General features: G+C 43.1%; 1 protein-coding gene across 5 annotated transcripts in view; it reads right to left on the reverse strand.

Moving 5' to 3' along the window:
• Window positions 1-10,282: 10,282 nt before the first annotated feature.
• HOOK1 (hook microtubule tethering protein 1) overlaps window positions 10,283-14,233 on the reverse strand; it is a 75,254-nt gene continuing 71,303 nt past the window's right edge. For 4 of the 5 annotated variants that reach the window (XM_039486500.1, XM_039486498.1, XM_039486499.1 and 1 more), the window contains one exon: window positions 10,283-12,377. In XM_039486500.1, the coding sequence (XP_039342434.1) occupies window positions 12,210-12,377 (168 nt within the window). In that variant the 3' untranslated portion in view covers window positions 10,283-12,209. The remainder of the gene's footprint in view (window positions 12,378-14,233) is intronic. The other variant, XR_005584122.1, reaches the window with a different exon arrangement.

A 14,233-nucleotide genomic window follows, 5' to 3' on the forward strand; every position in this document is an offset into this window, starting at 1 on the left:
GCTTCATCAAATGCTCTTTTCCAGTCACTGAATCTCTTTTTATACTCTCACCATAATTATATTAAACAGAACCATGCAGGGACATGCTCTTGTCTTCCAGTGCGTGGCTCGCATCGCCACCTTGCTCATGAAGTTACTGGGCATGACAAATCTAGTCTAATTGCTACACATTACCTGTGAACAGATCATACGCATTTAAAAAATTCCTCTTTAGCTTCCACATCCCTGGGAGAAAAAATGGGGTGGGGATCATAGGGTGGGTAACAGCACATGGAGAGAAGCCTAATGATTATTAATGTTCCCTTCCAGTGGTGGTTAAGGATATGCACAGCTCCTTGCAGGAAGGATTTTGTGCACATGCACACACATCCCAGCTCCCCCAACCAAAAGAGCAGTAAGAACATGGAGTTCAGCAGCCTTGACCATGGACCATTAGGAATGAGAAAAAACATAAAAAACAAACCAAAAAACCCCAGCTAGCCAGTGATGTGCTGCTGTTCTAATGAGAGCAGCCTTCTAAAAAAACGTCCACTTCAGTGCTAATATATGTGACATCACCTGGATAAAAGTCTCTCCTCCTTCCTCCACAAGTCCCACCCAGCCCATACTCCACCTCATCAAAACCTATCAAGCCTTTATGTCCCTGCCCTGGAGTCAATACCTCTCAGGCCACAATGCGCTTTCTGTCCCAGCACCTCATGGAAGGTCCTTGAAGTGGGGCTCTTAGCTGGCAACTGTTCCTCAGCAGCAGTGAGGGAAGGTAGGGCAAATTGGCAAAATGGTCTGAAATCAATATGATGAAATTGAACACAAATGAGCAGTACGTCATTTAGGAAGGGAAAAAAAATCAAACGCACAACTACAAAATGGGGACTCGTTTGCTGGACAGTAGGACTGTTTGAAAAGGCCCTGGGGATTATAGCGAAGCACAAATTGAATAGGAGTCAACAATGTGATGCAGGTGTGAAAAAGGCTCATATCATTCTGGCGTGTACGGACAGGTGCATGGTATGTAAGACATGGGAGCACAGTTGCCAACTTTCATGCGGTAAATAAGCACCCCGACTTTCACAATAAGACAAAAATCAATCTACTCCCATTTCAAGACAAGCCAATCCCTGAGAACCCCAACATGCAATGTGACTAGATCCCCCTGCCCCTCCAGCATGCGGTCTGGGATGGTGGTGGGCCCGCTGGGCATGTCTGACTCTCTCCCTTCCTTGCTGCCCACTTGCCCCTGCTTGCCAGGAGCCGATCAAAAAAAGAAGCAACAAGCCAAACGCCAAAAGCTAGCCAACGAGTAACTCAGCAGCCAATTAAGCCAAAAACAAGCCCAATTTCTGTGGTGGTTTTATTTTATTTTATTTTATTTTTTTCGATAGGTTTGGCATGTCTGCATGGGAGGTAACGGTCCCTCTCTGCTCAGCGCTGGTGAGGCCTCCGCTGAAGTACTGTGTCCAAAGCTGGGCACCACACCTTAGAAAAGATGTGGCCAACCAGGCGAGCCGGTCCAGAGGAGAGCAACAAAAATGATTTAGCAACCCTGACATGGGAGGCAAGAGTAAAGCTGGGCATGTTATTTTTGAGCCAAGCCTGAGGGGCAGACCTGATAACAGGCTTCACATATGTTTAGGACTATTCTCCATGTCCACTGAAGGCAGGACACGATGTAATGGGTTTAAGCTATAGCACGGGAGAGTTAGGTTAGATAGTAGGAAACAAGCTGTCTAACTATGAGGGTAGTTAAGAGGCAGAAGAGACTTCAAAAGGAGGTGGTGGAAGCCCCATCACTGGAGGTGTTTAAGAACAGGTTGGACAAACACCAGTCAGGGATGGTCTAGATATACTTGGTCCTGCCAGAGTGCAGGGGGCTGGACTTGATGATTCCAGCTCTACATTTCTATGGTTTTGTCCTGCTGGCAAGGGGGTAGCCCTGCAGCCTCCAAACGTGCTCAGTGAGTGACTAGCATGCGCCAACAGTGGTCTGGGTGGCTGCTTGAAATATGGGGCAGGGGGGTTATTATACTTCTAGAGACTGTGGGGCTTGAGCAAGACAAAAAAGCAGCTGACATCCGTTCGCTTTCCCTCACACACATTCCTTCCCCTCCGCCTGCAACGTATCGAGAGCTCTTTGCAGCCTGGGAGGTGGAATGGTGTCACACGGCATCCATATTCCAGCACGTGCAATGATCCATTTACTGATACAGTTCAGTGACTGTCCACTTGAGCTTTGGACACACTTCATGTTTTACGGCAGCTGGAGGATGCCGCTCAAGCGCTTGCCAAGGCTCTCTGCTCCCGCCCAGGGACTGCCTCTGCAGTGCTCCTATTGGCCTAGCTGAGGAAAATAGAAACCTAAACTCTAGTTTCAGCCTCTCCCCACTAGCTACATTGCTGCCACAGCGCTTGGGCTTGGATTTCTACCAAGCAATTGCCAGCGTGCGCTCACACTAATAAGCATGTGTCAGACACAGGACTAGCACAGTATCCCTTTAAACAGTTCGGCCCCCTCTAGGGGTGCTCGCTGGGTTGTGTTGCAGGTGTCCTAGAAGCCTACAGTAGCCGTGTGTATATGCAGCTATGCCTGGCAGGTTGGATAGTGTTAGTAAACAGCGTTATCTGGGCCACACCCTGCCTGTGTGACGCCTTCATTTTATGGGTTGTGTACAGAGCAAAAGACACAGTAGCATAGGGCACAGAAATCACTGGCGTTGTATGACTGCAGAGTTGGTTGAGTTACCAAAAGCAGAAAGTAATGACCAGGTAAGGGCAGTTATGTGGGGGAGTACGAAACCCTAATATCCTAAAGTACCATTGGCTACAGGCTTCAATCAACACACTTTTGAACAGGTCAGTGTGTGGATTTTCAAGATTCTAATTCACTGGAGAGAGGTGCCACTGGCTGGGGCAGGGAGCATGTCAGATTTTGGGGGAGCCACTTTAACCATGATTTCAGGGCCTACTTAGGCACTTGCAAACTGTAGGTTTCTTGCAGCTAATGCCTGCGGGGGGGGCAACCAAAAATTATAATGCAAAGCGGGTGAGGGCTCAGTTCAAAGAGCTTGAAAACTACTCAGGGTGCAGGGAGAGGTGTAGCTAGGGGCTGTGTGCGGGCAGGGTGCAGGGAGAGGTGTAGCTAGGGGCTGTGTTTGGGCAGGGTGCAGGGAGAGGTGTAGCTAGGGGCTGTGTACGGGCAGGGTGCAGGCAGGGGCTAGCTAGGGGCTGTGTGTGGGCAGGGTGCAGGCAGGGGGTAGCTAGGGGCTGTGTTTGGGCAGGGTGCAGGGAGAGGTGTAGCTAGGGGCTGTGTGCGGGCAGGGTGCAGGGAGAGGTGTAGCTAGGGGCTGTGTGTGGGCAGGGTGCAGGGAGAGGTGTAGCTAGGGGCTGTGTGTGGGCAGGGTGCAGGCAGGGGGTAGTTAGGGGCTGTGTGCGGGCAGGGTGCAGGGAGAGGTGTAGCTAGGGGCTGTGTGCGGGCAGGGTGCAGGGAGAGGTTAGCTAGGGGCTGTGTGTGGGCAGGATGCAGGCAGGGGGTAGTTAGGGGCTGTGTGCGGGCAGGATGCAGGGAGAGGTGTAGCTAGGGGCTGTGTGTGGGCAGGGTGCAGGCAGGGGGTAGTTAGGGGCTGTGTGCGGGCAGGGTGCAGGGAGAGGTGTAGCTAGAGGCACTTCACTAAATGGCACCCTGTCCGTAGTCCACCGCCAGATACTATTCTGAAGGGCGAATTAGAAATGAGTAGGATAGAAGGAACTGAGAGTGGAAATTACTAAACCAGCAACAGACGGGAGGGACCAGGGAGACAGATGGTGCGTGAATTTCAACCTAGCCCAGTGTAATTCAATGAGGAGAGGGCAGTGACATTGAATAAGACCCATTTAAGGGTGGAGGAAGCCATATTATCTCTACTCTTTTTATTTTTGTCATAGAAAAGCTTGGAAAAAAATCTGGAAGGGCAGCCTCAGAAGAAGAGACTGCTCAGGCTGTACATGAGTGGAGTCTTGATCAAATCCTGAGGGAAAATGAATACAGGCAAATAATTTTCAGGCCTTGTAATAAACGTTGAGCATGTTCGATCAGGTAGGTGTCAGTAACAGGCATACTAAAGCCATAACATTTACTGTGTAAAGATATAGAGAAGATCCATGAAAGAGTTTTAGTTGTTAGTGGGCAGGTGGGCTAGGCCCACTCTCCTGACCAGTTGTTTTTAGGTAGCTGCATCCTGCCTCTCTCAAATAACCCTGCATTAAACACATCCAATCTATTTTATTTTTTAAAAACTTTTTTGGTGTCACACACATGGTAAATAGCTGTTATTTCAGTCCAGCATTTCAAGAGCCACTAACTTAATTCCAGTAAAACACGTTATACTTATGTATTGAGCATTTGTTACTCTATTGTATAGAACAGCTGGCATGCTATCATCAGCTATACCCTCAAGACTACCTCAGAACTTCGCTCATTAAACCCATTTTTCGGAGGCGTAACTTTCTGACTCTTTCATTTTTGAGGCTGCAATTTTCTGGGCCTGCTCTCAGTCAGTGTGTGAAATTTCTCACTTTAGAGTGTATGTGGTTCAGCCTCTTATTTTGTGTACGGGGGGGGGGGTCCCCCTCCCCACCCATGCTGTGGATGTGAGAGCGAGAGCAATGCATGGAAATGATACTTTAATGATTTTTTGGTCTGACCCTGAAATGTCTGGGGGCTAGAAAGTTGCATGTTATTAGGGAGAGAATTCTTAAGGAGGTGCTTTCCAGGAGCCTGGTCGTTTGGCTGGTTTAGGTTTGAAATCATACCTGGTGTATAAATTTTAATAGCAGCTATTTCTGTTTTAAAGCAAAGATGGCTGAACCACATGAAAAACATACTGGAATCCTGGCTAGGTGCAGTGGCTGCTGCTCACCGAACTGTATATAGTCACTGTGTAGGGAGGGAGGGAGGATTGATTGCTGCTCAATATACTTGTCCAGCTCTTTTAGTTTTCTTTGATGTATACAAGGGATGGGATGCAACAAAAACAAGCAAGACATTGAGCTATCATGCACACTCTTCTCAGGTCCAGCCTTTCTGTTCAGCTTCTTATTTGTTTGCATCATCGTTTCTGTTAACAGTGCTTATGGAGAGAACTAAATTTCAGTCATCTTTCAAATCTCTTTAAAACGTAACACTGAAAATGATTTTTATCCCATGATCTCAGTGCTTTACAAAGGGTGGACAAGGATCCTTGTTTCCTTTTCACAGACGAGGACACAGACACAGAGATGAAGCCCTTGCCTAGGGCAGGTTTCAGAGTAGCAGCCGGGTTAGTCTGTATCCGCAAAAAGAACAGGAGTACTTGTGGCACCTTAGAGACTAACACATTTATTTGAGCGTAAGCTTTTGTGGGCTACCGCCCACTTCATCAGAGGCATGCAGTGGAAAATACAGCTTCCGATGAAGTGTGCTATAGCCCACAAAAGCTTATGCTCAAATAAATTTGTTAGTCTCTAAAGTGCCACAAGTACTCCTGTTCTTTTTGCCTAGGTCAGAGAGTCAGCTGTCAGGATGGAGAATAGAAACCACAGCTATGACGATCCGGCTGTTTCCAGTGGAACACACTGCCCCTTGGAGGAAAAGTGGTCAGTGGCAGCAGGCTCTACCCAAAAAGGGGCTGCAGGGAAGAAGCCAAGAAATTAGAGTGGGTGAAATGCATGATGGGAAAGAACAGTTACTTACTTTAGTAACTGTGGTTCTTTAAAATATGTTGTCCATGTATATTTCACTTCCGGTGGTGCGTATGCATCCCATACACGAGATCAAATTCTTTTGAAAAGCAGCATCCCTTAGGGATGCGCTTGTGTCCTGCATGCCCTGTGTGTTCCATAGCCAAGTGCGTAAAGGGCAAAGCAGCTGAAATCGCTAGACAGAATTGGATGTTACAGAAGACAATTGCCTCGTGTTACCAGATTTGCCCGGTTACTCTTCAGGGGGCAGGGGAGGGAGGGTCTGTAAGTCTATCACTGTGCTGCTTGTGTCACTTGTGTTTTCATATGGAGCTCTACTTCTCCCTGCTGCAAGTGCCCTCCCAATGGAGCTCTCCTGCAGGACCTAGGTTCCTCCAGCCCCAGAACCAGATGAACACACAATTAACAGAGCAAATGTGAGCGGACCCGGTCAATCAACACTTTCAAGCTGATCCCCGCCCCCTTATATGCCCCTGGGCTCAATAGGCTGGGGCAAGCAGCACATTCAAGCTGCATCCCTTATATGCCATAGGTTCAGCACATCCCTATCCCCACTTTCATGTTACAATTGTACTAGTAGTAACCCATTCAATGAGCAAACCCCACAGTATTGTTGGGCGCTGCAGGGATCTTTAGCTTAGGTAAAAGAAGCGTTGCTGCAGAGTAACTGGGGAACTGAAAAACACAGAAGAGTAAAGTTCAGAGAGAGAGAGAGAGAGAGAGAGAAAAGCAACCAGCTTAACCGTAAAAGTTATTTATTGAATAATAGTGATAACTATACAAGGAGAGCCTAAACCAGGGGTCCCCAACGCGGCACCCGTGGGGGCATCTAAATGCGCCCATGTCCTGGCCGGCGATCAGGCATCCGCCGAAATGCCGCCAAATTTCTGCAGCATTTCGGTGGCGACGCCTCTTGATGACGCCGCTTGCTGCTGACAACCGCGGCATCGAGAGGCGTCGCTGCCGAATTTCTGCGGCATTTCAGCGGCGACGTCTCTCGATGACACCGCTTGCCGCCGACAAGCGACGTCATCGAGAGGTGTCGCCACCGAAATGGCCATGAATGAATTGGACAGGTTTGGTATTGTTGGCCACGGAGATTAACAGGAGAGGGGCTCGTCATGCATCTCCTTATGTCCTCTTCTGAAAAAGTAGCCTCTGGACTCACTGTTGGAGTAATTTGGCTCATAGCCAGGAGAGTGTGGTAAGTACATGGGCAACATGTCTCCACTTTGCTCTGATGCAGAGGAGGAGAAAATACATTTCCTCCATAGAATGAGCCATCTTTCTTGGAGTTCTAGAGGATCCTGAAGCGTCCTGTGCAGGAACTGAGGTGGCCGATACAGGCAGACGGCACCAGTACTAGGAATTTCTTTACAATGCCCAGCAATGGTGACTCTGGTTGTTTGGTTACTTCCAAGTCACGCAATACTGTAAATCTTCCTGCTCCCAAGGAAGTCAGTTCTAGGAGTGCTTCCCTCAACATTACGTGTAGTGGATGAGGGCACAGAGCACCCCAATATTAGGTGCTAGTATAGAAAGGTACACATTGGCTCCTGACGGGCCGGTGTCTGGTGACCAATCAGTGCTCAGGTGTTAGTCAGCAGTACCTGATCTGGGCCTCAAAATGCCTGCCATTCTAGGTGGTGCCAGTAAGAGAGTGCTTCATTTCTTATCACTCTGAGCAGTGCTCTTCCCTCCCTCTCTCCTCAGAAGATTGCATGGAGAAGGGTTTGGAGGCTCTTGACAATTCCATAAGCAGCATGTAAAGTCTGGAGCTTGGGGTGGTTTTGGGGCTAACAGAAGCAGTAGCAGACATGATCTGGTCCAGTTTCTTCCTTATATGGCACAGAAGATGCATTCACAGATCTTTTCACAAGGAAAAACGTTTTTTGGAAGGATTCCCTCCCCTTTTGTGTCTTTTTTAAAAAGGCAATAAACTAAGCACTTAAGTGCTATATATGCTTCACTGAGGCAGATGCAGCATTTTGATTCTCCATCATTGATATGAACAGCTGCCTTGCAGGAGGGACACAACTTAAATCCTGTGGATTTAGACTCTGCCATGTTTTGGGAACTGCGGGGTCCAGTACCCATGCACTCCTGAAGCTGGAGATCTTGTCTTTTTATTGTTAATTTGCCAACACACAAATAAAAAAGGAATACCATACTAAGGAATACTAAACTCAAAACTAGAGAACACTTGCAGAAAGACATGGATGCTGAAAGAGTTCCATCTCACTGCCACCGGGAGGCAAGAAGAAATGATGGGCAGTTATGGCCGCTCTGCCCTTTATACCCTTGACTACAAAACACCAGAGGGCATGTAGGGTGTAGATGCAGTCCCAATGGACAAAATAATTCAATCTCACGTGCAAATGCACTGCTAAAAGTGGAATACAAATGGACAATCACTTGAAGAAAATGTAGCTTAAATGGAAACAAGAGCAGAAAGGTAGGAGGAATTAAGTTCTGCAGGACTTTGATGGCAAGAACGAGAAGCTCAAGGTTGATTTAAACAAATCTATAGCTTGTAAGCTACAAACATTTTAGGCACAGTAATTATGACAGCACCCAAAGGTGCTGATCAGGACACTGTACAAACTGAGGGATAGACACGGCTCCATCCTCAAAGAATTTATGGTATAAAGGACTACTAAATGCAGTACTTAAAATAAAGAGACCACTGAATTCATTTTAAAAATCTTTATGTGAATATAAAATAATATTTTCCAGAGAAAGAATAAAACCAGAGTTTAAAAATTAGTGCAATTTTTTTCCAGTTCTATGTGATAACACAGTCTTTACGTTTGTTTTAAAAACAGAAAATTTAGACACTGATACACAGTAAACCTCAAACCTGGCAGAACAAGTGGAAACAAAAGTAAAAGGTTTGGGAAAGTTACTTTATCAGACATCATTAACTAAGTAGCATTTGTTATTTGAAATAAATTCCTAACCTATGACTGCTTAAATAAAACATTAGTATTGCTTTTACTAGTTGTTATGAAGTAAATGCTTATTATAGAAAACAGAATACTTTTGATTTTTTTTCTTAACAAGAAATATGCAATATTAGGTGAAATTTTCATTAATTTCACTGACTGTATCTTAATCTCGTAAAATATAGGTGTGTTAAAGCTGCCTGATACACCTAGGAATGACAGAAATCTAATAATCCAAAATTAAGATTATTAATGGAAACCACCAGAACAGCCATATTTCAACCAAAGGGGCAGAGTTAATCCCATACAAATATCTTATTACAAATTAAATTAAATGGTCTCACACCACGTGGAATCTCTATCCCCAAAACCATCCATGAAACAACGCTCTAGTAATTTACAACATAGGGTGCAAAGGGCATTTTTTCTTTCATCATTGGATCTATATTATCAGCTTTATTAGAAAGTTACTTCTTTCCAACATTATTAGCTGTACTGGAGAAATACAGCAGGAGTCAATTATCTCATTTAATAATCTGTGTGCATTTATAGCTGTGACATCTGGACACAGCATAAATTAGATTTATCACGAGACAGCCAACAGCCCTAGTCTCTGAATCACACCATACTAAGTAAATCTGGTAAACAATACCAATTGTACATAGCTCAGTAATTTGTAGCTAAATAATTCAACACTTTTCTAAAGAGCATGCCATCAATAAAGATTCTCAAAACACGCTCAATATAAAGGTTAATCCTATTGCATCTTTTATTATACCACCTTAAAACAAGTGGAAATGAATATTACATTAATGGCTCGTGATCAAATACTGAGGTCTGTTGATCAATTCGTCACTCGCAGGTGGAGGTCTAAATTTAACCAGACCTATGAAAATAGTTCTTCTACAACTTCTGATTAGTCCTGAACAGATGCTAAAGAAGTGACATACTGCTTTACCAGTTCCAATAATTTTAAGTAAAATTTCATCTGACAGCTAAATACATAGTGATGGCCATCCCAGAAACACCTCATACAGATAATCCTTCTCTGTATCTTCTCTGAAGATCCAAGCTTTCCTTGTATAACCACTACATGCTTACTGCTACTTAGCTGACAGCCTCAGCTAAGTAAAAGGGATCATATTCCTTATTCAAGTTCTTTGGAACTGGTGTCTGCAGTTTTGAGAAGGGTTGGTGAAAGGGTTCTATTCCCACTAGCACCTGACTTTTGCTATTGACACTGCAACATTAATGTGATAACGTATGACAGAATCCATTAGGACTATATTCTAGATGAGTGCTTTCAAAAGTAAGCCGAAGAATTACCGTGTTTGTGAAATCGCATTTACAGGGAAAAACACCTAATTCAATGCTATTAGTGATAATTCTGTTCCACATTTCACAAAGAACATACTGAAATACCAAACCTTTTAAACATAAGAGTCATGCTAAGACATCTGCAAAAGTTGCCTTCCCACCCACCCACCTATTTCAATCAAATAGTAGGCAATCAAAGCTTAGAAACATACAAAAACACAATCCAGCAATATCAATGCATCAGTAAGAGACATCAACAGAAGCACACAATTCTGCAGGACAGAACTTGAAAGACAAAACAACAATAATTCAATTAGAATATTTATTACAAATAAATGTAGTATACGGTTAGATTTCAGCTTTCTCTATTGATAAACATTTTAGGAGGAAATCAAATTGAATGTCAATATTTATAATACTGTAAAGAGAGCAAAACACTTTTTTAAAGAATCACAAACTGAACGAGTGGACAGACTTTGCCTGTAGAATCATGCAGGAGGTCCAGTTCCAGAATTATCAGGACCTTAGGGCAGCAAGAGAACAAAGGATAAGCCTTATTTAAAGGCTTGTGAAGTATCTAATGAAATGCAAAGCTACTCAAAATTCATATTTCATTACAAACTCAAAAAGACCTAATTTTGAATTTTGCAAGCAAAATTGAGTCCAGCTTTCAAATTAATATGGCTTTAATACTGAAAAGATACACACATTCTTTTAATCCAAGCATGTGATGTTTACTATACTATAGGTATGGTAGCCTCACATCTTTACCTTAGTTTGCTAGATTAGGTTTCTTTTAAATCTGCTGTGACTTTATTCACTGTGTTATTTTACTATTGATGTAACAAATGGGTCTAGTCAGTTTATAAAGATCATGGAAAATTCAAAAATCTTTTTTAAAGGTGCTTTTTTGTAAGTTGTTGATGTGAAAATAGCCATTTTGTAAACAAATGTCAACTGAAGTGTTGTATGGATAGGTGTGAAACAAATTTTTATTAAAGCTACTGGTTAAAATTATCTAACAAACAGGTTTAAGGAAAGAGTGTCTATACATCTGGGTATAATGCTTAAATTATCCCACAGTACAAAGTTTGGTTTAGAAGTCATAAAATACATAATCTGCAATATCCCAAATTACATTTAATAAATTTAATGATACAGATAAATTTCACACCAATCCATCTAGCTATGTTCATCTTCCGAGGTCTGGAATACCGGATGTCTTCTACCTTTATCTTTTCCATGCCAATCTATGTCACTAACCATGCGCAAAGATCTCTCCATTAGCCTGCCTGCTTGATGTGATTAGTTCACAGTAGTTAAGAAAATATATAAAAACCTGAGGAATGAGAAAGAGTGATTTCTATGCGCACAGCTGTTTAACTGAACTGAATAAATATTAGGGATTTCCCCCCTCCCAAAGACTGTAATAAAAATTATATAATACAACTACATTTTAAAGGTGGTGTTTTTTTAAAAAACATTATTGACTACTACATTAATTCAAACAGACAGACTTTTTGGCTTTAGTGAATTCAGAACGTTAAAGATAGGTTTTCCTTAAGAAGTATATATACAAATTTAAACAAATTAAGTAGTTACAATTTTAAGTAGATTGAAACTTTCTGCTTCTTGATTGAGATAGTGATATATCTTCTGTCTTAAAAGTTAAGTCCTGAAGTCACTAAACAGTTTGGGAATGCCAAAATTCTCTTGATTCACAAATGCATCCTTTTAAAACTATGGACTCTTCTAGCAAAAGGACTGATTTTTCTTTATGTTATAAAGATCCAGCAAATATACCTAATGTTATCAGGTTTTCTGATGTTTTCCAAAAATTGTTCTTCTGTTAAAAAAAAAATCAGTCAATTCCAGACTAAAAATATTAAATATAATATATATTGCCAATTTTTATATTTATATACAATATACTATGAAGACAAATATAAATCTTTAAAGCTGTGTTTTTAAACACATACTTCAGTTATTCAAATCTACTTCCATCTAGGTGCTGCTTTTTAGAAAAGGTTGCTGGCGCAACAGTCTTTAGTAGACTACGTGTGCTGATGATTTTTAGAAACCATTCACCAGATTAATTTACCGTTGTGTATTCAATACATTTTGATGTTAAAATAGCTGAAGCCCAGCATCACAACCTCTTCCTCGGTCAGATAGTTACAATGGACGCCACAAAATATTTTAAGGACACTTTAGTGTAAACATTTCCTTTGCGGTTTAATCCGATGTTGCATTAGGTACTTTAATAGAGAGACTCCGTCTGGCGTTGGTGACATGTCGTTGCTGTGCTAGGAAAGAGCGTGCAGGAGGGCATGACCCAGGGTCTTTGCAGGTACTGCTACCCATCAGTCTGGATTCCATACTGAGCTTCTGGAAAGCCAGGCTCTGGGAAGAAATAAAATAAGCGAATGAGACATCTTTTTCACATCATCAAAAGCAGCAGTTTTGCATTGCATGTCACAGTTCCATTTCCCACTCCCTGCCCCATCCCTGGCTTTCAGTCAAGTTTCTTTCCCCTCATCACTCTCAGTCTTCTTGTCTCAATCCACTCCTTTCTTTTCCCTAGCCACATGGAGGAACTGTGAGGGTATTGAGCATGCTCAATGAAAACAGAATCTTAAGCAGCTAAATCTCTATGAGCACATGGGAATTGAAACATTTCAAAGGCTTATAACTTAGCCAAATTTGAGTGGATTTTCACAGAGACAGCAAAAGGCATATTCCCTAACGCAAAGGCCATCCCTGTGCCGAAGTTCAAGATCCTGCTCCAAAGCATGGGGGTACTAGAGGTTCTCAGAGGAAAAAGTGTAAGTGTAAGTGTGTTTTAGTTAAACATTGTGAAACAGAGTAATAGAAATGTAGGGCTGGAAAGGACCGTGAGAAGTTAGTTATCAAGTTTAGCCCCCTGCGCGGAGGCAGGACCGAGTATGCCTAGACCAGTGGTCCCCAACCTTTTCCATAGCGGCAGTGGAGCATCCGTCGAAATTCTGTGGCATTTCGGCGGCGACGCCTCTTGATGACGTCACTTTCTGGCAGCAAGCGGCATCATTGAGAGGTGTTGCTGCCGCCGAAATTCGGCGGCATTTTGGCAGATGCTCCACTGCCGGCCAGGATGCAGGCGCATTTAGATGCCCCTGTGGGTGCCATGGCACCCGCGGGCACCGCGTTGGGGACCCCTGGCCTAGACCATCCCTTACTGGTGTTTGTCCAACCTGTTCTTAAAAACCTCCAGTGATGGGGATTCCACAACCTCCTTTGGAAGCCTACTGTGTAACTACCCTTATACTTAAATAATTTTTTTCCTAATATCTAACCTAAATCTCCCTTGCTGCAGATTAAGCCCATTACTTCTTGTCCCTCCTTCAGTGGACATGGAAAACAATTGATCACCATCCTCTTTACAACAGCCCTAAACATATTTGAAGACTTATCAGGTCCTTCTTCAGTCGTCTTTTCTCAAGACTAACATGCCCGGCTTTTTTAAACCTTTCTTCACAGATCAGGTTTTCTAAACTTTTTATCATTTTTTGTTGCTCTCCTCTGGACTTTCTTCAATTTGTTCACATCTTGCCTAAAGTGTGGTGCCCAGAACTGGACACAGTACTCCTGCTGAGGCCTCACCAGTGCCAAACAGAAAGAGACAATTACCTCCCATGTATTACATATGACACCCTGGTTAATACACTTCAGAATGTAATTAGCACTTCAGAATGATATTTTGCAACTGCATTGCTCTGTTGACTCCTATTCAAATTGTGATCCACTGTAATACTCATATTTTTCAGTAGTTCTACTGCCTAGCAAGTTACTCCACATTTTGTAGTTGTGCATTTGATTTTTCCTCCTTAACTGTAGGTCTTTGCACTTGTCTTTACTGAATTTAATCTTGTAAATTTCAGACCAATTTTTGAATTGGTCAAGGTGGTTTTGAATTCTAATCCTGTCCTCCGAAGTGCTTGCAATCCCTCGCAGCTTGGTGTCATCTGCAGATTTCATAAACATACTCTCCACTCAATTATCCAAGTCATTAATGTAAATACTGACCAATACCAGAGCCAGGACTGATCCCTGTGGAACCCTGCTAGATGCACCCTCTCAGTTTGACAGCAAACCATTGATAACCATTCTGAGTATGGTCTCTCAACCAGTTGTGCAACCTTATAGTAATTTCATCTACACCATATTCCCTAGTTTGCTTATGAGATCAAGTGGGATTGTATCAAAAACCTTGCTAAAAATCA

This window comes from Mauremys reevesii, linkage group 8 (genome assembly GCF_016161935.1).
Source record: "Mauremys reevesii isolate NIE-2019 linkage group 8, ASM1616193v1, whole genome shotgun sequence".
Lineage (NCBI taxonomy): Eukaryota > Metazoa > Chordata > Testudines > Geoemydidae > Mauremys > Mauremys reevesii.